This window comes from Engystomops pustulosus, chromosome 5 (assembly GCF_040894005.1).
Source record: "Engystomops pustulosus chromosome 5, aEngPut4.maternal, whole genome shotgun sequence".
NCBI classification, from domain to species: domain Eukaryota; kingdom Metazoa; phylum Chordata; class Amphibia; order Anura; family Leptodactylidae; genus Engystomops; species Engystomops pustulosus.
Window position 1 is genome coordinate 52281735 of NC_092415.1, and position 23408 is coordinate 52305142.

The following is a 23408-nucleotide window of genomic DNA, read 5'->3' on the forward strand; positions in this document are numbered from 1 at the left end:
GAGGAGGGGCTATACAGATTATCATGGCAGCTTCTCTCCAGTGGCAGTTCCCCTTTCTCAATTGTCTGTGGAAGGGGCTCCACCTCCAAAACTCCAAATGATGCAGTTGTTATCTCTGCTGTATTGTGGGTCCTGGAACAGGAGCTCCAATGGCTCCAGTGATAATCTGAACCTGTCCACACGTTTTCAGCCTGGAATGCTGCACTTAAATAGCACTGAGGACAGCAAGTCCTGGGATGCTTGGGACTGCAAAGGAGGCCTTAAGTCCTACCTGGTTATCTCTGTGCTGGGGCAATAGCCCTTGTACCCACAAAGAGGGATCCGAGGGCCACCTCTTGCCTAGATACTTTCTTAGAGCAAAATAACCCTGATGGTTCCCCTACATCCCTTCTGATGAAGGCATCAAAGCAGATTTAGAGGGAAGGAGGTAAACCATTAATATGTTACTAGTGCAGCTGAAAACAGTATAAGCCGTTACTTGAAGCTGTTACTAGAATATGTGTCACCATGTGACACTGAAAAAAGGGTACTATCACATGACCATTTCCGCAAAGAGTAATACAGATGCATAACCATCATCAGAATAGAAAGTAGACATATTTCTCCTACATATGGAATACATTCTAGAGAAACTGTAACTGGAAGGCAGGATGTATGCCCTGGTTAAGGTAGACAAACAGTATATTTAACAAACATTACGTCAGATTATTGCAGATAATGGGCAATAAAACCTGTCCACAATGAAAACATTTCTGGATGTATTACATTGTGGGCCTCAGTGGGGATAAGGTCAAGAAACCTCCTTGTGCATCAATCACAGAATCCAAGATATACCTAGCCAAGTATTACCTAAGGAAAGTCAAGCGCTAAATGTATTGTTTGTTGTTACGGTTGGCCAAGCCTTCAGAAATCAGCCTTTAAAAAGTTGAAGTCAAGGCCTATATTGACTACTTTACATTAGGTAACAAGCAAATCAATGTCACACCCTGTAAGTGTTATCGCAATGATGACTATTTTCCAGTAGTTGTGGTAATATGAGCCAGAGATGAGGCAAATAAGTTGGGGTGAAATGAGACTTACAGATGGAGGAGACAATGAGTGCAATCTAACAAACCCTCTCTTGCCTTCCAAACATGATCAAACATCTCAATGTTTATAATGCAGTGTTCAGAATTCTTATCTAATAAGGAAGACTTCATAGTCTTCTAAGACTTACTGATATCACGACTTCACAGCCGGGTAATGTCACTCTGCAATGCTGGCGCAAACTACAGGCGGTCCCCTACTTAAGAACACCCGACTTACGGATGACCCCCAGTTACAAACAGACCTCTGGATGTTGGTAGTTTACTGTAATTTAGTCTTAGGATACAATAAACAGCTATAACAGTTACCACAGGAGTCTGTAATGAAGCTTTATTGTTAAACCTGGTTCTTATGACAATCCAACATTTTTAAAATCCAATTGTCACAGAGACCAAAAAAATTCTGACTGGTGTTACAATTATAAAATATACAGTTCCGACTTACATACAAATTCAACTTAAGAACAAACCTACAGAACCTATCCTGTACGTAACCCGGGGACTGTCTGTACAATACAGAGCAGTGCTGTTTACTCCTCTAAAAATCTTGACAAGGAGGAAACAATATCAGCAGGTAGGTGTACTCTCATTTTATAGATATTTATATGAACCCAAGACTATCTTGTTATATTTATTACAATAGACCGGTTCTCTGTAACAGGAACACAATAACAGAAAATGAGGCGGCTTATTTCCTTGTCCAGGTAAGGCAATAAAACTTTGAAAAAATCCATAGAAGATGTGATCACTGATATAAGGCTTTTACAAATATTCTATTGGCTTTGGACATGTTTCTCATATTTGATTTCACCAGAAAAACCGTACAACTAGAGATGAGCGAACACTAAAATGCTCGGGTACTCGTTATTCGAGACGAACTTTTCCCGATGCTCGAGTGCTCGTCTCGAATAACGAACCCCATTGAAGTCAATGGGAGACTCGAGCATTTTTCAAGGGGACCAAGGCTCTGCACAGGGAAGCTTGGCCAAACACCTGGGAACCTCAGAAAAGGATGGAAACACCACGGAAATGGACAGGAAACAGCAGGGGCAGCATGCATGGATGCCTCTGAGGCTGCTTAAACGCACCATTATGCCAAAATTATGGGCAACAGCATGGCCATGACAGAGTGACAGAATGAAGCTAGATAGCATCTAAAACATGCAATAATTGACCCTGACACTATAGGGGACGGCATGCAGAGGCAGCGGCAGCAGGCTAGAGAGTGTCATGGCGACATACCCTAAATGGACTCAGGCTTCAAACCAATGGGTGGCAGAGAGGAACCAAAGGAGGTGAGCAAGAAGTGCTCAAATAATATCGGTACATGATAAAAGTTTGCCAGTATATTTTGTGGATTACACAGCAGGGTGGCGACAAAGTTAACATGGAAGCCATGAAAACAACCCAAAATTCTGCCTGACACAGCTCGTTTGATAAGGGGACCATGTATGGAGGCAGTGAACTAGTAGTAGATTAAAGGTGCTGCAGTTAAAACTATGTTAGTTGGATCTTGGCATGGAGCTGGCGCTCCGCTGCCAGGCGAGCTTTCGCCAATCCAAGCCCCTGTCTCTAGGCTACTCCCCAAACAGCACTTCTAAGAACCTTTTGTATAAGATCAAGTGTAGTAGCGTTCTTATAAGTTTAGGATATGCCGGGTGAGGGGAATGTAAACAGATGCGCAAGAAGCGCATGATGCGCATGGAGCTGGCGCTCCGCTGCCAGGCGAGCTTTCGCAAATCCAAGCCCCTGTCTCTAGGCTACTCCCCAAACAGCACTTTTGTATAAGATCAAGTGTAGTAGCGTTCTTATAAGTTTAGGATATGGCGGGTGAGGGGAATGTAAACAGATGCGCAAGAAGCGCTGAAATAATATCCCTAAATGGTAAAAGTTTGCAAGTATATTTTGTGGATTACACAGCAGGGTGGCGACAAAGTTAACAACTTTGATGTGGAATCCATGAAAACAACCCAAATTTCTGCCTGACACACCTCGTTTGATAAAGGGACGATGTATGGAGGCAGCTATATGGACGACTTTTGGAGGTAGGAATGGAGACAACGTGTGGAGGCTGCTATGGAGACAATTTAATTTGGATAGTGCCTGTATGTGGCAGTCCCAAACATTTTTCAAACCAGAGGAGCAGGTAGGTGGCCCTCCAGTAAAATGGGATAGATTGAGTGCCTGTATGTGGCAGTCCCAAAAATTGTTCAAACCAGAGGAGCAGGTAGGTGGCCCTCCAGTAAAATGGAATAGATTGAGTGCCTGTATGTGGCAGTCCCAAAAATTGTTCAAACCAGAGGAGCAGGTAGGTGGCCCTGCAGTAAAATGGAATAGATTGAGTGCCTGTATGTGGCAGTCCCAAAAATGTTTCAAACCAGAGGAGCAGGTAGGTGGCCCTCCAGTAAAATGGGATAGATTGAGTGCCTGTATGTGGCAGTCCCAAAAATGTTTCAAACCAGAGGAGCAGGTAGGTGGCCCTCCAGTAAAATGGGATAGATTGAGTGCCTGTATGTGGCAGTCCCAAAAATGTTTCAAACCAGAGGAGCAGGTAGGTGGCCCTCCAGTAAAATGGAATAGATTGAGTGCCTGTATGTGGCAGTCCCAAAAATTGTTCAAACCAGAGGAGCAGGTAGGTGGCCCTCCAGTAAAATGGGATAGATTGAGTGCCTGTATGTGGCAGTCCCAAAAATGTTTCAAACCAGAGGAGCAGGTAGGTGGCCCTCCAGTAAAATGGAATAGATTGAGTGCCTGTATGTGGCAGTCCCAAAAATTGTTCAAACCAGAGGAGCAGGTAGGTGGCCCTCCAGTAAAATGGAATAGATTGAGTGCCTGTATGTGGCAGTCCCAAAAATTGTTCAAACCAGAGGACCGGGTAGGTGGCCCTCCAGAAAAATGGAATAGATTGAGTGCCTGTATGTGGCACTCACAAAAATTGTTTCAAACAGAGGACCGGGTAGGTGGCCCTCCAGAAAAATTAAATGCATGAAGTATAGCAAGAGCCAGTGGGCCCTGTCAAAAAATAGCCATTTTCCTCTGCTTTACTGTACAAAGAGGAGGAGAAGGAGGAAAATGAGGAGGAGGAGGAGGAGTGGATCAATTATTCAGGTTGAGCTTCCTTCACCTGGTGGAGATTGGAAATTCTGAGAAATCCAGCCTTTATTCATTTTAATAAGCGTCAGCCTGTCAGCGCTGTCAGTCGACAGGCGTGTACGCTTATCGGTGATGATGCCACCAGCTGCACTGAAAACCCGCTCGGACAAGACGCTAGCGGCAGGGCAGGCAAGAACCTCCAAGGCGTACAGCGCCAGTTCGTGCCACATGTCCAGCTTTGAAACCCAGTAGTTGTAGGGAGCTGTGTGATCATTTAGGACGATGGTATGGTCAGCTACGTACTCCCTCACCATCTTTCTGTAAAGATCAGCCCTACTCTGCCGAGACTGGGGACAGGTGACAGTGTCTTGCTGGGGTGACATAAAGCTGGCAAAAGCCTTGTAAAGCGTACCCTTGCCAGTGCTGGACAAGCTGCCTGCTCGCCTACTCTCCCTCGCTACTTGTCCCGCAGAACTACGCACTCTGCCGCTAGCGCTGTCAGAAGGGAAATACTGTTTCAGCTTGTGCACCAGGGCCTGCTGGTATTCATGCATTCTCACACTCCTTTCCTCTGCAGGGATGAGAGTGGCAAGATTTTGCTTGTACCGTGGGTCCAGGAGAGTGAACACCCAGTAATCGGTGCTGGAATAAATTCTTTGAACGCGAGGGTCACGGGATAGGCAGCCTAGCATGAAATCTGCCATATGCGCCAGAGTACCAACGCGTAAGAATTCACTCCCCTCACTGGCCTGACTGTCCATTTCCTCCTCCTCCAACTCCTCCAACTCCTCTTCTTCTGCCCATACACGCTGAACAGTGAAGGACTCAACAATGGTCCCCTCTTGTGTCTCGCCAACATTCTCCTCCTCTTCCTCCTCATCCTCCTCCACCTCCACCTCCTCCGATATGCGCTGAGAAACAGACCTCAGGGTGCTTTGGCTATCAACAAGGGAATATTCTTCCCCCGTCTCTTGTGACGAGCGCAAAGCTTCCGACTTCATGCTGACCAGAGAGTTTTTCAACAGGCCAAGCAGCGGGATGGTGAGGCTGATGATGGCGGCATCGCCACTGACCATCTGTGTTGACTCCTCAAAGTTACTCAGCACCTGACAGATATCAGACATCCACGTCCACTCCTCATTGTAGACTTGAGGAAGCTGACTGACCTGACTACCAGTTCTGGTGGAAGTTGACATCTGGCAGTCTACAATCGCTCGGCGCTGCTGGTAAACTCTGGATAACATGGTCAGTGTTGAATTCCACCTCGTGGGCACGTCGCACAACAGTCGGTGAGCGGGCAGTTGGAGGCGGCGCTGCGCTGCCCTGAGAGTGGCAGCATCTGGGCTGGACTTCCTGAAATGCGCACAGATGCGGCGCACCTTCGTGAGCAAATCAGACAGATTGGGGTATGTCTTGAGGAAACGCTGCACTATCAGATTTAACACATGGGCCAGGCATGGCACATGTGTCAGTCTGCCGAGTTGCAGAGCCGCCACCAGGTTACGGCCGTTGTCACACACAACCATTCCCGGCTTGAGGTTCAGCGGTGCCAGCCACAGATCAGTCTGCGCCGTGATGCCCTGTAATAGCTCTTGGGCGGTGTGCCTTTTGTCGCCTAGGCTCAGCAGTTTGAGCACCGCCTGCTGTCGCTTAGCGACGGCACTGCTGCTGTGCCTAGAGCTACCGACTGATGGCGCCGTGCCCACGGATGGTAGTTCGGAGGAGGAGGTGGAGGAGGGGTGGGAGGAGGAGGAGGCATAGTAGGCCTGAAACACCTGGACCGAGGTAGGCCCCGCAATCCTCGGCGTCGGCAGTATATGAGCAGCCCCAGGGTCAGTCTCGGTCCCAGCCTCCACCAAGTTAACCCAATGTGCCGTCAGCGATATATAGTGGCCCTGCCCGGCAGCACTCGTCCACGTGTCCGTGGTCAGGTGGACCTTGTCAGAAACGGCGTTGGTCAGGGCACGGATGATGTTGTCTGACACGTGCTGGTGCAGGGCTGGGACGGCACATCGGGAAAAGTAGTGGCGGCTGGGGACCGAATACCGAGGGGCGGCCGCCGCCATGAGGTTGCGAAAGGCCTCGGTCTCTACTAGCCTATAGGGCAGCATCTCCAGGCTAAGCAATCTGGAGATGTGCACATTAAGGGCTTGGGCGTGCGGGTGGGTTGCACTATATTTGCGTTTCCGCTCCAGCGTCTGGGGTATGGAGAGCTGAACGCTGGTGGATGCTGTGGAGGATCGTGGAGGCGACGATGGGGTTTTTGGGCCAGGGTCCTGGGCAGGGGGCTGACTAGCAGCTGACACAGGGGAAGGAGCAGTGGTGTGCACGGCCGGAGGTGAACGGGCTTGTTGCCACTGAGTGGGGTGCTTAGCATTCATATGCCTGCGCATACTGGTGGTAGTTAAGCTAGTAGTGGTGGAACCCCTGCTGAGCCTGGTTTGGCAAATGTTGCACACCACAGTCCGTCGGTCATCCGGTGTTTCCTTAAAGAACCTCCACACTTCTGAAGATCTAGCCCTCGCCGCAAGAGCCCTCACCACGGGAGCTTCACTAGTTGACAGTGGCGCTGATGCACCAGCTCTGGCCCTGCCTCTCCGTCTGGCCCCACCACTGCCTCTTCCAACCTGTTCAGGTCGAGGACTCTCCTCCGTCTCAGAAGCACTGTGTTCACCCGGCCTCTCAACCCAGCTTGGGTCTGTCACCTCATCATCCTCCGATCCCTCAGTCTGCTCCCCCCTCGGACTTCCTGCCCTGACAACAACTTCCCCACTGTCTGACAACCGTGTCTCCTCATCGTCGGACACCTCTTTACACACTTCCACTACGTCAAGAAGGTCATCATCACCCACAGACTGTGACTGGTGGAAAACCTGGGCATCGGAAAATTGCTCAGCAGCAACCGGACAAGTGGTTTGTGACTGTGGGAAGGGTCCAGAAAACAGTTCCTCAGAGTATGCCGGTTCAAATGGCAAATTTTCCTGGGAGGGGGCAGACTGGGGGGGAGGAGGCTGAGGTGCAGGAGCTGGAGGAGTGGGGATTTCGGTGACATGGGTGGACTGCGTGGAAGACTGACTGGTGGTGGACAAATTGCTCGAAGCATTGTCAGCAATCCACGACATCACCTGTTCGCACTGTTCTGGCCTCAACAGTGCTCTACCACGAGTCCCAGTAACTTCAGACATGAACCTAGGGAGTGTAGCTCTGCGGCGTTCCCCTCCTCCCTCATCAGCAGGTGGTGTCTCACCCCGCCCAGGACCACGGCCTCTGACCCCTGCAGTAGTTGGACGCCCACGTCCCCGCCCTCGTCCTCTACCCCTAGCCCTGGGGTTAAACATTTTTAAAATGAGAGTTATAACTTTTTTTTTTTTTTTACTTTTTTTTTTTTTTTTTGTGTGTTTTTTTGTGTTTTTTGTTTTTTTTGTGTTTTTTGTTTTTTTTTGAGTTTTTAGAACCAAACAATCCTATCCTATTGCTATGGCTATTTTCTAGCCAAGTATCAAAGGAAGCACACTACTATGCCAGATGAGATGACACTGAGTTATTGCCTAATAGAAATCCAACCCCTACTGAATTTTGCCACTTCAGCCTTTGCTATGGATATGTGCGCCACTAAGCGCAGAACACAGCGGTCGCAAGTCTCACTACAAATTGCTCAGAATTGGCAAGTACATGCACTGCAGAAACTACAGCCACCAGCAGATCAACCAGAAATCAAATATATAGAACGCTACTGTAGGCTTCAAGAAGCTATTTGTATTCTCCTATGGCTATTTTCTAGCCAAGTATCAAAGGAAGCACACTACTATGCCAGATGAGATGACACTGAGTTATTGCCTAATAGAAATCCAACCCCTACTGAATTTTGCCACTTCAGCCTTTGCTATGGATATGTGCGCCACTAAGCGCAGAACACAGCGGTCGCAAGTCTCACTACAAATTGCTCAGAATTGGCAAGTACATGCACTGCAGAAACTACAGCCACCAGCAGATCAACCAGAAATCAAATATATAGAACGCTACTGTAGGCTTCAAGAAGCTATTTGTATTCTCCTATGGCTATTTTCTAGCCAAGTATCAAAGGAAGCACACTACTATGCCAGATGAGATGACACTGAGTTATTGCCTAATAGAAATCCAACCCCTACTGAATTTTGCCACTTCAGCCTTTGCTATGGATATGTGCGCCACTAAGCGCAGAACACAGCGGTCGCAAGTCTCACTACAAATTTCTCAGAATTGGCAAGTACATGCACTGCAGAAACTACAGCCACCAGCAGATCAACCAGAAATCAAATATATAGAACGCTACTGTAGGCTTCAAGAAGCTATTTGTATTCTCCTATGGCTATTTTCTAGCCAAGTATCAAAGGAAGCACACTACTATGCCAGATGAGATGACACTGAGTTATTGCCTAATAGAAATCCAACCCCTACTGAATTTTCCCACTTCAGCCTTTGCTATGGATATGTGCGCCACTAAGCGCAGAACACAGCGGTCGCAAGTCTCACTACAAATTGCTCAGAATTGGCAAGTACATGCACTGCAGAAACTACAGCCACCAGCAGATCAACCAGAAATCAAATATATAGAACGCTACTGTAGGCTTCAAGAAGCTATTTGTATTCTCCTATGGCTATTTTCTAGCCAAGTATCAAAGGAAGCACACTACTATGCCAGATGAGATGACACTGAGTTATTGCCTAATAGAAATCCAACCCCTACTGAATTTTCCCACTTCAGCCTTTGCTATGGATATGTGCGCCACTAAGCGCAGAACACAGCGGTCGCAAGTCTCACTACAAATTGCTCAGAATTGGCAAGTACATGCACTGCAGAAACTACAGCCACCAGCAGATCAACCAGAAATCAAATATATAGAACGCTACTGTAGGCTTCAAGAAGCTATTTGTATTCTCCTATGGCTATTTTCTAGCCAAGTATCAAAGGAAGCACACTACTATGCCAGATGAGATGACACTGAGTTATTGCCTAATAGAAATCCAACCCCTACTGAATTTTCCCACTTCAGCCTTTGCTATGGATATGTGCGCCACTAAGCGCAGAACACAGCGGTCGCAAGTCTCACTACAAATTGCTCAGAATTGGCAAGTACATGCACTGCAGAAACTACAGCCACCAGCAGATCAACCAGAAATCAAATATATAGAACGCTACTGTAGGCTTCAAGAAGCTATTTGTATTCTCCTATGGCTATTTTCTAGCCAAGTATCAAAGGAAGCACACTACTATGCCAGATGAGATGACACTGAGTTATTGCCTAATAGAAATCCAACCCCTACTGAATTTTCCCACTTCAGCCTTTGCTATGGATATGTGCGCCACTAAGCGCAGAACACAGCGGTCGCAAGTCTCACTACAAATTGCTCAGAATTGGCAAGTACATGCACTGCAGAAACTACAGCCACCAGCAGATCAACCAGAAATCAAATATATAGAACGCTACTGTAGGCTTCAAGAAGCTATTTGTATTCTCCTATGGCTATTTTCTAGCCAAGTATCAAAGGAAGCACACTACTATGCCAGATGAGATGACACTGAGTTATTGCCTAATAGAAATCCAACCCCTACTGAATTTTCCCACTTCGGTCTTTGCTATGGATATGTGTGCCACTAAGAGCTAAACACAACGGTAGCAAGTCCCCCTGCTAATTCCTCACAAAATGGTAAAAGATGCAAATTAAAATAAAAAAAGTAGAACGTTATTGTAGCCCTAAGAAGGGCTGTTGGGTTCTTTGAGAATCACTCCTGCCTAACAGTAAGCTAATAGAACACCCTAACGCTTTCCCTGACCAGCAGCAGCTCTCTCCCTAGCGGCATCCAGAGACAGAATGATCCGAGCAGCGCGGCCAGCGGCTAGTCTATCCCAGGGTCACCTGATCTGGCCAGCCAACCACTGCTATCGACGTGTAAGGGTACCACGTCATGCTGGGTGGAGTGCAGAGTCTCCTGGCTTGTGATTGGCTCTGTTTCTGGCCGCCAAAAAGCAAAACGGCGGGAGCTGCCATTTTCTCGAGCGGGCAAAGTATTCGTCCGAGCAACGAGCAGTTTCGAGTACCCTAATGCTCGACCGAGCATCAAGCTCGGACGAGCATGTTCGCTCATCTCTACGTACAACCAGTTGGCAACAAAATGCATTTTACTGCCCTAAAGAAACTATTACTGACTGCCCCCCCTCCCCCCGACACCTTTTTGCCCCGCCTCCTGCCTTCTCTCTTGTTCCTGTGGGAGGGGGAAACAAGGGATCTCAGCCAAGTGAAGAGAAAAACTTCTTGTGAAGTGCCAGCAACTTGAAATGATGATAACGGTGATAAAAATGATTGTAACTATGGATTTTTATATATATATATAAAAAAAAAAAGTGGGCACGGTATGCAGCTGTGGGAACCTGTCAATAAGTTTAAAACCTGATAACAAGTTCCCTTTAACTACTACTTGTCTACAGTAGGATAACAATCACAAGAAAGTAAAGTGAAAGTGTGAAACTACAAGCAAAAAATTTGGTGGAGAATAAGTAAATTCTCACCTATGATATTGTTTACTGACCTGCAATCTGCCCTCTGTGAGTTTGTAGAAGTATCAGCATTGGTTTTAATGTTTTTCGTCTGCAGAAGAGAACATGTCGAATCCTTTGATGTAAGATGATATACACGCTGAACAACCACATGTATGTAGGCATCTTTCCAGCCTGCGGCCCCCTGGGTTTCCACTAGATCCAGAAGAGAATCATTTACAGTGATGCTTGATGTAAATTCCTTGTCTTGAATACTGACAGAACCTTGAATATGGCTGCTGATACTTGAAACCTGGCAAATCAATTCCAAGTAGATCATTTATGGGTTTAACAGACATGACAGGAAAGAATTCTCGATACTGCTATTCATATTCTACAAACGCTTAAAAGACAAATTATAACCCAAATAAACTGATAAGGGAAATATTGCATATTAGGAAAATATGTATCATAAGTAGTACGGTAAGTGGCATTCTGATACCAATGGAATTTAGAACTGGTTTAGGATTTTCTTTGTATTGATCCTTTAGATTTTTTCACAAACTTCATACACATACAAGTAAGGAAGGCCAATCCTGCTGTGACTGGGCGTTTAACAAAAGTCAATAGGAAACTTTGGGTCTTCTGGCGATTCACTAAGGTAGTGCGCCCAATGTCCACCAGGTGTCGCTGCTGCAGTGAAGTCCGTCGGAGTTCACTGGAGTTCATGATCCATTGCTGGGTGCAGGTAAGCGCGTGTCAAGCAACACTTTTTTTTTTTTTTTTAATACGGCATATTTTCCGAATCCGTCGGGGTTTCTGACGGCCACGCCTCCTGATTTCCGTTACGTGCATGCCGGCGCTAATGCGCCAAAATCCTGGGGCAATTCAGGGAAAATCGGCGTAATATCAGGGTAACCTGACGGAAAAACGCAATTCGGGCCCTTAGTAAATGACCCCCACTGTGTCAGGGGACATCACTAACCATCTTTCCATTAGTCTGGTTTATGATGTCAAATCACAAGAAAGGGGGCATGCTAAGATAGGGAGAGCTTTACTTCAGTGCCAAACTCTCTGCCTTCATGACTTTATACAAAACATTTACATTTCACTTCAAAAGTTAATTTTCTGGATGATGCCACCACATTAGGTCAAGATGGACACATTGGGCCACATTTATTAAAGCGTTTGTGACAGTTTTCTGTCTGACTTTGCACTGAAAAGAACGTCCAAACTGCTAGCACATGTATTTATAAAGTGTCTGCGCCAGTTTTGTGTTGCGGCTCAATGTTTTGGCCACATTTATTACTGATGTGCACAGCAATTCTGCAGCATTAACAAAGTGAACCAAAAAAAATGGTGCATACTTCCCAGAGCAATGCAGGAATATTGATGAAGACCAATTTGATGAATCTGCCGAACTCTGCACACTCCACAGGTAAGTTTGCACTAGTTTTGATAAAAGTCGGTAATTATCTGGAAGGTGTTAAGCTGCTTGACAAAATTCTGGTCAATTTCTGCTCACAAGTTCTCTTAAAATCTATGAATTGATGCAATTTTTGGCTAGGTACAAAATGTAAGGAATTTAATTATGTCTTTGAATATTTGTAAACCTGAGATGAGAAATTCATCACATTATATCCTATAGGGACTGCCAACAATTTACATTAATTATTGCCAAGAAAATATTCCTGCTCTTTTCAGTTGCAGATAATCAATAACTCTGTTTGATTATGTATAATTTTGCCTTACCACTCACTATTGTACAAGATGGATGAAGCAGGCATTTTGGAAAAAATTGTGTAATTTGTTATCTTTCATGTTAATTAGTATTGCAAGAAAAAATTATTTTTCTTTTTGGTTCCTCTTTTGTTAAAATCTGTGAAATTAATTATAGTTTGTTTAAAGAGGACCTATCACCCGAAATAATCCCTCTAGGGGTACTTACCAACGTAAGCAGCTCCCTGCCCTAACACTGCAGTACATAGCAGTCCAGTGTATTCATGAGGGGGGCGGCGCTGTAAGCTGGTCCGGTGTTCAGACGGCTAGACACTGCAGTTTGCTAGATTATCGGTATGTTCCGATAAAGCTAGCGATTTAACACTGCTATTACTGACGTAGGGCTAGGGAGCTGCTTACTTTAGTAAGTGCTTCTAGAGGGATTATTTCAGGTGACATGAACAATTACTACAATTTTGGAGCAATTAATTTGGTGTCTTAAACTGTATTTTTTTAAATTTAGTTCTGTAAATGATTCAATATATATAATTTATTAATATATAACTCGACTTTCTATGCTCAGAGGTCAAGGAGGTCTTATCTGTCACTGGCAGCTATCTCAGTATCTCAGTACATCGAAGCATGGAGCGCTGTCAATCACTGATAAAACTTACAACTTTCTGCATAGAGGTTTATGAAATGCAAGTTATATGGATGCTTTCCCCATAAAATTACGTAAAGTTAAAGGAAAACATTGATAAATCATTTCCTTCTTTCATTTAAAATACATATTAATCTAGTCTAGAAATAGCTGGGAATTCCCAGAGAGGAGGGTGAGGAGTGTGGAGATAAGTGGGAACGTAAAACAGTGCAAAACTAGAGCAGAGCATAGTATTTTAGGAACACGTGGATGCATATTATAAGAATTAAATACTAACTTTGGGCACAATGAACTTTGGGCACAACCGCATGAAGAGCTTGGCATGAGTGCTTGCCTGAAGGTCAGTTATGTCCTCCAGAAGGTAGTGCAAACAAAGAAATCCCGTAATTGGACTGCACTCCATAAGCACTGCCCTCGAAAGATCCCCTGACGAGATGATTGTGAATAAAAATCAAAACTTTTCTTAATTCTTCTGCTGTACAACATATTTATCATGTGATCCTCCTATTTCCGAACTAATTGATGCTTGTTTCCTGAAATACAAAAATGAAACTCACCTGCAGCTTGTCTGAACACACACCAAGATTTCCAAGGTCCAATGTTAAAGATAAAGGTATCGGCAGTTTTTTCACATGGGTTATACTAGCACAGGGTGTTTTATTTTCGGAGCCCTCCATCACCATAATCCTTTGACTGAAATGTGTGTTTATAATGACTGGTGTGTTCAGGTTCTGGGGTTGAAGCTTCTGCCTGAAAAAGAAAGAGCTAGATGTTAGACAAGTCTGTAACCTCTCTCATTGTGCTACATTCTCCATTTTCTTATCAGCTGATGTACCATATTCATTCAATATCCTAGTTCCATCACATCCAACTGCGGCACATGCCCAGTCCCATCCACTCATGGTGACAGTGGTTGTGCAGTAATTTTGAGGGCATTACCCCAAAACAAAAGCTTGAAAGTCAACCAATAAAAATGAAAACGTGTATCAAAAATTATAAGTTACTCCCTTTACATTAAGTTCTTTTTTTTTTTTTAAGTGGGAATGGAGGTTGAGGTTTGTTGGAGATGTCAAGTCTGGGGAATCATAGAGAGTCAATGTGTGAAGATGTAATCTAGATCCTATATTGTTCCAGGTTTATTAGAGAAAATGAATGGTAGAAAATGAACTAAATGAGACATTTATAAAAATATACTCAAGTGTAAGCTGAGTTTTTCAGCACAAAAAATATCGGCTTATACTTGAGTCAAGAAAAAAATAAAGCAAAAATCACCTTTCTGCCGCCCCCAGCAGGTCTTCACTTCTTTGGCCAGGCAGAGGCCGGTCCGTGTGCACAGCTGGCTGGCTGACTGACTACTGGGGCAGGGGGCTGGCTGGCTGACTGACTACTGGGGCAGGGGGCTGGCTGGCTGACTGACTACTGGGGCAGGGGGCTGGCTGGCTGACTGACTACTGGGGCAGGGGGCTGGCTGGCTGACTGACTACTGGGGCAGGGGGCTGGCTGGCTGACTGACTACTGGGGCAGGGGGCTGGCTGGCTGACTGACTACTGGGGCAGGGGGCTGGCTGGCTGACTGACTACTGGGGCAGGGGGCTGGCTGGCTGACTGACTACTGGGGCAGGGGGCTGGCTGGCTGACTGACTACTGGGGCAGGGGGCTGGCTGGCTGACTGACTACTGGGGCAGGGGGCTGGCTGGCTGACTGACTACTGGGGCAGGGGGCTGGCTGGCTGACTGACTACTGGGGCAGGGGGCTGGCTGGCTGACTGACTACTGGGGCAGGGGGCTGGCTGGCTGACTGACTACTGGGGCAGGGGGCTGGCTGGCTGACTGACTACTGGGGCAGGGGGCTGGCTGGCTGACTGACTACTGGGGCAGGGGGCTGGCTGGCTGACTGACTACTGGGGCAGGGGGCTGGCTGGCTGACTGACTACTGGGGCAGGGGGCTGGCTGGCTGACTGACTACTGGGGCAGGGGGCTGGCTGGCTGACTGACTACTGGGGCAGGGGGCTGGCTGGCTGACTGACTACTGGGGCAGGGGGCTGGCTGGCTGACTGACTACTGGGGCAGGGGGCTGGCTGGCTGACTGACTACTGGGGCAGGGGGCTGGCTGGCTGACTGACTACTGGGGCAGGGGGCTGGCTGGCTGACTGACTACTGGGGCAGGGGGCTGGCTGGCTGACTGACTACTGGGGCAGGGGGCTGGCTGGCTGACTGACTACTGGGGCAGGGGGCTGGCTGGCTGACTGACTACTGGGGCAGGGGGCTGGCTGGCTGACTGACTACTGGGGCAGGGGGCTGGCTGGCTGACTGACTACTGGGGCAGGGGGCTGGCTGGCTGACTGACTACTGGGGCAGGGGGCCGGCTGACTGACTACTGGGGCAGGGGGCCGGCTGACTGACTACTGGGGCAGGGGGCCGGCTGACTGACTACTGGGGCAGGGGGCCGGCTGACTGACTACTGGGGCAGGGGGCCGGCTGACTGACTACTGGGGCAGGGGGCCGGCTGACTGACTACTGGGGCAGGGGGCCGGCTGACTGACTACTGGGGCAGGGGGCCGGCTGACTGACTACTGGGGCAGGGGGCCGGCTGACTGACTACTGGGGCAGGGGGCCGGCTGACTGACTACTGGGGCAGGGGGCCGGCTGACTGACTACTGGGGCAGGGGGCCGGCTGACTGACTACTGGGGCAGGGGGCCGGCTGACTGACTACTGGGGCAGGTGGCCGGCTGACTGACTACTGGGGCAGGGGGCCGGCTGACTGACTACTGGGGCAGGGGGCCAGCTGACTGACTACTGGGGCAGGGGGCTGGCTGACTGACTACTGGGGCAGGGGGCTGGCTGACTGACTACTGGGGCAGGGGGCTGGCTGACTCCTGGGGAAAAAGGCTTGATATACACTGAAAGCAGGGGCAGGATGGCTATATATTAGGGAGAGGGGTCTGACTAGCTATATACTGACCAATGCATTTCACACCCTAGGCTTATACTCACATCCATAGGTTTTCCCAGTTTTTTTGTGGCAAATTTAGGGTCCTCGGCCTATATTCTGGTCAGCTTATACTCGAGTATATACAGTAAACAAATAAAATCTGTGTTTTAAGAAAAGAATCTACCAATTTCTTGAACAATTGGAGCATCATCAGTCTGGACTCCAAACAAATATTTTTAAATCAAATCTTGAGTTATTTGCTCATCTCTAATCACTACTTTTAACAAGCAGGAAATCTTCCACTACAGCCATTTGTTAATATGCTACTATAACTAGAATCTCTCAATTTGGAGAATACAATTGCCTTACTAATTTTCCAGAAGATTAACAACGCAAACACTGGCCAATGGCTTGCAGTTAAAAATCAGTTTAGTGTCGGATATATGAATTATATAGGAACTGTAGTAACTTCTGAATCAAAGTATCCTCATACTTCCACTATAACACATTTTGATGTAAATGTCCCTTTTATGCAAACTAGGCAAGGAACTAAACACTTTTACATTTCAATCCAAGGAATATGAAGATGACTTAGACAGGCAGCTGGAAGTATTCCATGTCTTGCAAGAAAAAAACAATAGTAAACAATACAAACAGTTGGAAGCCATTATCATGTTTTTTGCTTGCAGCTATTAAATGCAAGAGAGGAATGTTACTGAGCACAGACCAATCCTGCTGTCTCCTGGCTGCGTCTGATTCAGATGACATTTAAACAACTAGTGTTGTTTAGAAAGGAAAATTCCATGGTCAGTAACAAAAATTTAGTTATCATATACAATGAACGCAAAGATCTAGGCTAAATTCACACTACCATTCCTTCCCTATGTTCCATCCGTCCGTCTAAAAAGGAGGTTTAACGTATCAGTTAAAAATCCCATTGATCAGTTATGGTCAGTTTGGCCATAGATCCTTTATCCATGAGTTTTTTTTCCCAATGGAGGAAAAGCCTCTGTCATTTTTTCCATTAAAAAAACCCCATGGATAACGGACACCTGCCTAAATGGAACATAACAAATGACATTTTTTTTATACCTTTATTCTTTACTTTTTTGAATGAGGGAAAGAATGGAAAGAAGGAACAGTAGTGTGAAATGAGCCTTAGGCTGGATTGACATTTTCCTGCGATCACAGACTTGAAAAGTGGCGAACCACAGGCCGATCACTGGAAACTGAACGCCGTGCATAATATTTTTTATGTGTTCCCGATATGCAGCAGAGCCGACACTAAACTGTTGACTCTACTTTATATTGGACTGACCAATCAAAGAAAAAAGCGATTGAAGTCTTACATGTAGTGATCTGCCTCCATATATATTGGTTCTAGTGTTTACTCTGAACCCAATTTTGTTTATAGAAAAGATCTTAATGGGGTTGCCTCACTCTAGCGATATTTTAAAGTGACTTGAAGTGCAGGAGGAGCAAGTAGGTGTGGACAGAGTTGAATTCATTAAAGCCCCTCTTCTGGGCATTTAATTCATCCTGTTTAGACGGAAGCTACAATAATAATCTTCATTTCTTCTTCTCAATGTGGCTTTGGCTGGTAGTTTTGGCACTCAGTCCCAAAAAGGTTTGCCATCACTGGTTTATAATATAAGAATAAAGCTAGCCTCGCAGGAAAGAAAACTTGAAAATTAAAAATTGATTAGAAATTAGCTAAACAGCGAATTCTGAAGTTTTGGCTAATAACACGAATAGCAAATAACACGCAGCTGCTGAAAACTAATTAAACGTGTTTACAATGTAAGTGTTCTGATCACTGCTGTGTTGCAAGTTGACTAAAATTCATTTTTTCCATAATAATTACTATACAGAGCTTCAAATAATAAAACTTTAAAACATTGTATGGCTATAGATGGTATTACAAGTAAATGAGTTGTAGAAGTACTTTATTATTTTAGATTATTCCCAAAGCCGCCTATAAAAATAAAAAATGTTAGATTAAAATTCATAGAATTTTGCGGATTAAAAATAAAAGAGATATTTAGATCAGTAGAGACCGCACTCTCTTTGTGGTAGTGGTGCTCAATGTGAGATTCTCAATACAATCTGTATCCAATCAAAGAACATGGCGCACACATTCTGTATTCTTTTTTCTTTCTTTTTATTTTTGTGAGTATTTCACATGATATAGCCTTCACCATAAATCAACAATAAAGTCCAAGTTTTAAGTATAACAGATCAGAAATTACAACGTTTTGGTCATCCCGACCTTTGTTAAGTTAGATCTGGCTGTAGGTTGTATGGTAAGGGGTCTAGGTGAGGCTGTGTAGATGGTCGGGGGAGCACTGCTGGACTTAGCTTCCGGCCAGACGTAGCCAGCCATGCCCACTAGTCCCTATTCACAGCATGTATGTATATGCAGGACGGATGGTCGTCAGGTCCGGCTGGAAGCTGTATCCAGCACTGCTCCTGGGGCCATGTTTGCTTACATGGCGCGGGACACTCAGAGGGCGCCGTAAGGCAAGTACATCTTTATTTTTTTATGCAGCACTCTCCCGGCCACCTTTTGTTTTTTTTTTAAGAAGTCTCGGACAACCCCTTTAAAGATGCACCACAAAAAAGATGGTGAAATCTGTCGGACCAGTACAGGGAAGCGACACATTCATGATTTCTGGTGCACGATCTAAGTGAATTGCCGCACACAGCATAATAGACGGGCAATGCACTTTGTAAGTAAATTTGCCCCAATGTGTTTTCATTATGTTTTGCAACGCAATGCACATGCATCCGGCAAAATGAAACACAAAACATATCAGTATTAATGATAGTAAAAACACATATCTATTTTAAGCTGCATTTTCCTGTTGTATTTGCAATGTGTTTTTAAACGCAATGCAACCCATAATCTAATAAATTGAATTCAGCCTATACTTGCTTTAAATCAATACAGAATATAAACGAAAAAGGAAGAAAAAACAAGAAAAAGAAAACAAGAAAACAAGTAAGAAGTCAGAACACAGCCGGCCGGCGATAGGTGCCGAGAGCTTGGTGACGTCACGGCTCTCGGCACCTGAAGGAGGAATAATTAAATATCGGAAGCCACCGCCAGCCCGAAGATGGCGCAGGGTAGCACCGGAGGGCTCATTTAAATATGTAAGAAAATAGTTTTTTTTAGCTAAAGTAAAGTTTGCCGAGCCTAACAAAACTATGTGTCGGCATCAGCATTAAGTAGCCTACCGTGTGGTCTGCTCGCATGATTTCATCATGCGAGCAGTGGTAGGTTTCCTTTAAGGTCCAGTATGAGGTGGGAAGTGGACTCTCTTATTAAAATCAATCTGTGCCTCTGCCAGCTCCGCCTAATAAAATGGCTCATTATTTCCCCCTCATTTTGTTGCTCCTTTTATAGCCCCCTCATATTGTGACTTCTTTCATCTCCCCCTCATATTGTGGCCCCTCTGATCTCCACCCTCACCTTCATATTGTGGCCTCTCATCTCTACCTCATATTTTTGCCCCTCTCATCTTCCCCTCATATTGTGGCCACAACATCTCCCCCCATATTGTCACCACTCACCTCCCCTGCCCTCCTCACATTGTGGCCTCTCATTGTCCCCTCATATTGTCAGCAGCAGGCGACAAGCAGGAGCTGATCCCACCAATTCACTTACTGGCTATAGAGTGTGACAGGAGTGGGGAGCAAACTGGCTGAGTGACAGAGCAGCAGAGATAAACTGTTGCAACACTGCAGAGGCACGCTCCTTATATGTATATCAATGCTGACAGAGTGGCTTCCGACTGCCTACTACCCATACCGAGCGGGAGCTGCAAGGAGAGGCACCTGAGATCCTCTGTGTGCTGTGCTTTGGGCGCAGTGAGTACCTTGGCCTTGTAGCCCCCATACCAGAAATAGCATGTTATAGCACGTTATCCATGATTAAGGATGCAGTCGTCTGCAACGCATTGCACAATTTTGATGTATATGTCCATTATTTAATATGCTGTGAATAAAGAAAAGATTTTTAACCAACGCCATGCCTCGGTGGATCGGGACCGGGTTTTGTACATGCATAGCAAATCTCAGGTGGAGTGAGGATCTGCGCTCTCCCTGCATGGCATTTTCACATAGTGGGAGCTAAACGCAATCCAGAAGGTTTCCCTGCTTAGGAGCAATGCAGCTATAATCCACACAGTTCATGTCATGGCATCCACCTTCAGGTCCTATTGAACAGTGGGCGTCTCCCTCCCAGGGCATCACTTGTTAGTTGTAACAGCTGTGTAATGATGTACTGTGAAAAGTCCTATGGAATGTTACTGTCATGTGCATTGTAATGTTTTTCCATGTTGTATGTTATTTTTGGGAAAATCAAATAAAAGTTTAAAAAAAAACCCAAAAAACAAACAAACCCTGGTTGCCCGAGACAATACGTATTATAAATCAAAACAACTGCCTCACATTGGGGAATTAATAGTCATATGCAGTAATACATAGTTTATGTTCATTTTGAGTTCATTTGAAAACCCTATCCCTATGTATCATGAAAAAAATGGCACAAAAATTTTAAGGTGTTGCAAAAAAAAAATAAAAAGTGGTGGCTCTTAGACTGAAATGTCTGAAAATTTTCTAAAATGCCCAGATCATTAAATGTCACAGTAGTAAACACATTACATTTCAGTTGCAATGATGACTGACCTGCAGCTTTCTCCAACAGAGGAAACATACAAATAGATGAATAGAACTTTTATATCACAAACCTACACCAACTGCACAAAATGTGCACTGGATGAGAGTCCTTGCATCTTACAGAAATATGATGCAAGTGGTCCCTGTCTGCCAGTCGAACAGCAGCACAAACACTTTAGCAGTTCTTACAGACAGCGAGTCCTTGTATAATATGTCTTAATGATGCAAGGACTCCCATTCTTCTCAACGGGGCATATTTATGATATGCCAGCGTATGATAGCCCCACCACTGCATTTTTGCAGCGACATACATCAAGAGGCTTCGGTTTCCAGAGACATTTTTTTACATATGACGGCCCTCCCCTCGACCGGACACGCCCCCCCTCTCCTTCACACCCCACTGGCGTGAGGGTGGTGGAGAGGGCAAAATAATCGCAAATCCCAGAAATAATATCCTGATAAACATATCCCAATGTGTTCAGTTTGTGGCGTGAGGGTGGTGGAGAGGGCAAAATAATCGCAAGTGCCAGAAATAAGGTCCTGATAAATATGCCCCAATGTGTTCAGTTTGTGGGATTGCACCAACACACTGGCCTATTTCCAAAGGCTGCACACTTTCGTGTTTAGTCAGCTTTAAAACATAGTTTTTCCACCTTTAACTATAATCTCTTGCAAATTCTGTATAAACACACACACACATACATACATATATATATATATTATATTATATTACAAACACACACAAGGCACTGAGCCTTCCATACATTGAAATCCAGAGTGTGCAATGGAAAGTGTGAACTAGGTTTTACAGGCAGTCCCCGGGGTACATACAAGATGGGTTTGTACTTATGTTGAATTTGTATGTAGCTAATCATTGCAGCCTGGAACTAAAGTAATGCATCCAGAGAGCTTCACCAGAGATCACAGTGGGGAGAGAGGTTTGTCTGTAACTAGGGGTTGTCTGTAAGTTGGGTGTCCTTAAGTAGGGGACCACCTGTAGTTGTTTAGGTAAGCTTTATGCTGCTTTTTATTTTGACCACTACGAAAACCACTCATAGCTATTTTCAGATAGGTTGAAAAACAAAACATAAGTATATGAATATAATCCTCAAAACATTACTACACAGTGCGTAGTCAATGGCCAATGTACTGTGTTTACTCTAAACAAATGAAAGAAGTGTGTCTCGCAGGATACTCCAGGCACACACATCAGTAGTAAACAGAAAGCAATTGATGTCAACTGTGGTTCACTATTCTGCTTCGTGTTATAAGCTTAGCTAAAAGCTAACCACAAACACACACAAGTCACTTAAAGCGGACGCAAGCAGGGGGTTGTTTTGATACTGAGTAAGGATCAAAAACCAAAATATCGTTCTTGCAATCATATCTATAGCACATTCTACACTGTTATTTCCACTTAGTGATGTTTCAGGACGAATATTATTTAGTTTAATAATTATGAAACAAGCTGCTAGCATCAAACATGTTTTCAATGAGGTCAATATATAGTATGTTTGCTCGACCAGCACTGGTCACATTAACCATGGGAAAGATGGAGCCTGCTCTAACTCTTTCCCCTGCACGGTACACTATGGTGACACCGTGGCTGGGGCCATAGATGTCGACGGGTACACAAATTTGTGGCTGGATAGAAGTTCCCAAAACGTCAGTGTGAAAGAGGCTGTGATGAACTTATAGGGAGTCTATTGGGACTCTTAATCCATAAATAAAACTGGAATAACTAAGGGCACTTCAGTCGAGAGATACCTTTCCTGTTTTACAGCGATCTGTCATTTTAGAAAAAAATATATATGCATATTTTTTATTTATGCAAATCAACTCAAAGGGAGTGACTGTGCCTGCTGGGGCACCCGTTTATTTTTTTCGATACCTAGTGTAACTAACATCCACATTCTTTTTTGTAAAATAAACTGATGAAAAGCTTGCAAAATCAAATGCTTACTACAGCCTTAATAACTTGTTTGAGGAATCAGAGACTAAACTAGGAAATACACTCACACACATTTATACACTCATATAGTCACACACATTTATATACACAAACAAACACAGTTCTACACTCTTACACACACATACATAAATGTGAGCATATGAGTGTATATACACACATACATACAAATATATATACACATAAATCAATACTTAGACATACAGCATATATACATGCATACAGCATAAGCACAAGGGGAAAGAGAGCGGGTATACAGGCCACAAATCTGACTTCACGCAGCCAAGCAGCTTATGACCATTCATAGGGGAAGTAGACAGCAGGAAGTAGAGAGATCTGGCTCAGCTGTGCACTGTGGAAGATGTGCACTGTTAGGGTACATTCACACGCCGTATGCCCGCCGTGCGAGCATACCGCCGTGTGCTGGAGGTGAGGAGGAGGTGACCCCTCCTCCCTCCATAGGAAATATACAAATTTGCGGCCGCATGTACGGCCCCGCAGACGGCAGTGTGAATGAGCCCTTATATGCACGTTCTAGAAGGATACTCCAGCACGTCCACAGGATTAATAAAAACACTTCTCAATTTATTGGTTCCAATTTAAAATCCACACATAACATCACTTCATGGGTATGGACACAGCAAACCAATGCGTTTCGTCCAAAAGGACTTAATCATGGTAGCATGTGAACACAAACGTTGCAGAGCTTTATACTAAAGGTTGAGCGTACAACCCCACTCATGTAACGTCATGAG

At 45.2% G+C, this 23408-nt stretch overlaps 1 protein-coding gene across 3 annotated transcripts in view; it reads right to left on the minus strand.

The window, feature by feature from the left end:
• SPIDR (scaffold protein involved in DNA repair) overlaps positions 1 to 23408 on the minus strand; it is a 259050-nt gene that overhangs the window by 119012 nt on the left and 116630 nt on the right. For all 3 annotated transcript variants that reach the window (XM_072151951.1, XM_072151952.1, XM_072151950.1), the window contains 2 exons: positions 13631 to 13823; positions 10747 to 11006 (listed from right to left, as the gene is read on the minus strand). In XM_072151951.1, coding sequence (XP_072008052.1) covers positions 10747 to 11006; positions 13631 to 13823 — 453 coding nt within the window. The remainder of the gene's footprint in view (positions 1 to 10746; positions 11007 to 13630; positions 13824 to 23408) is intronic.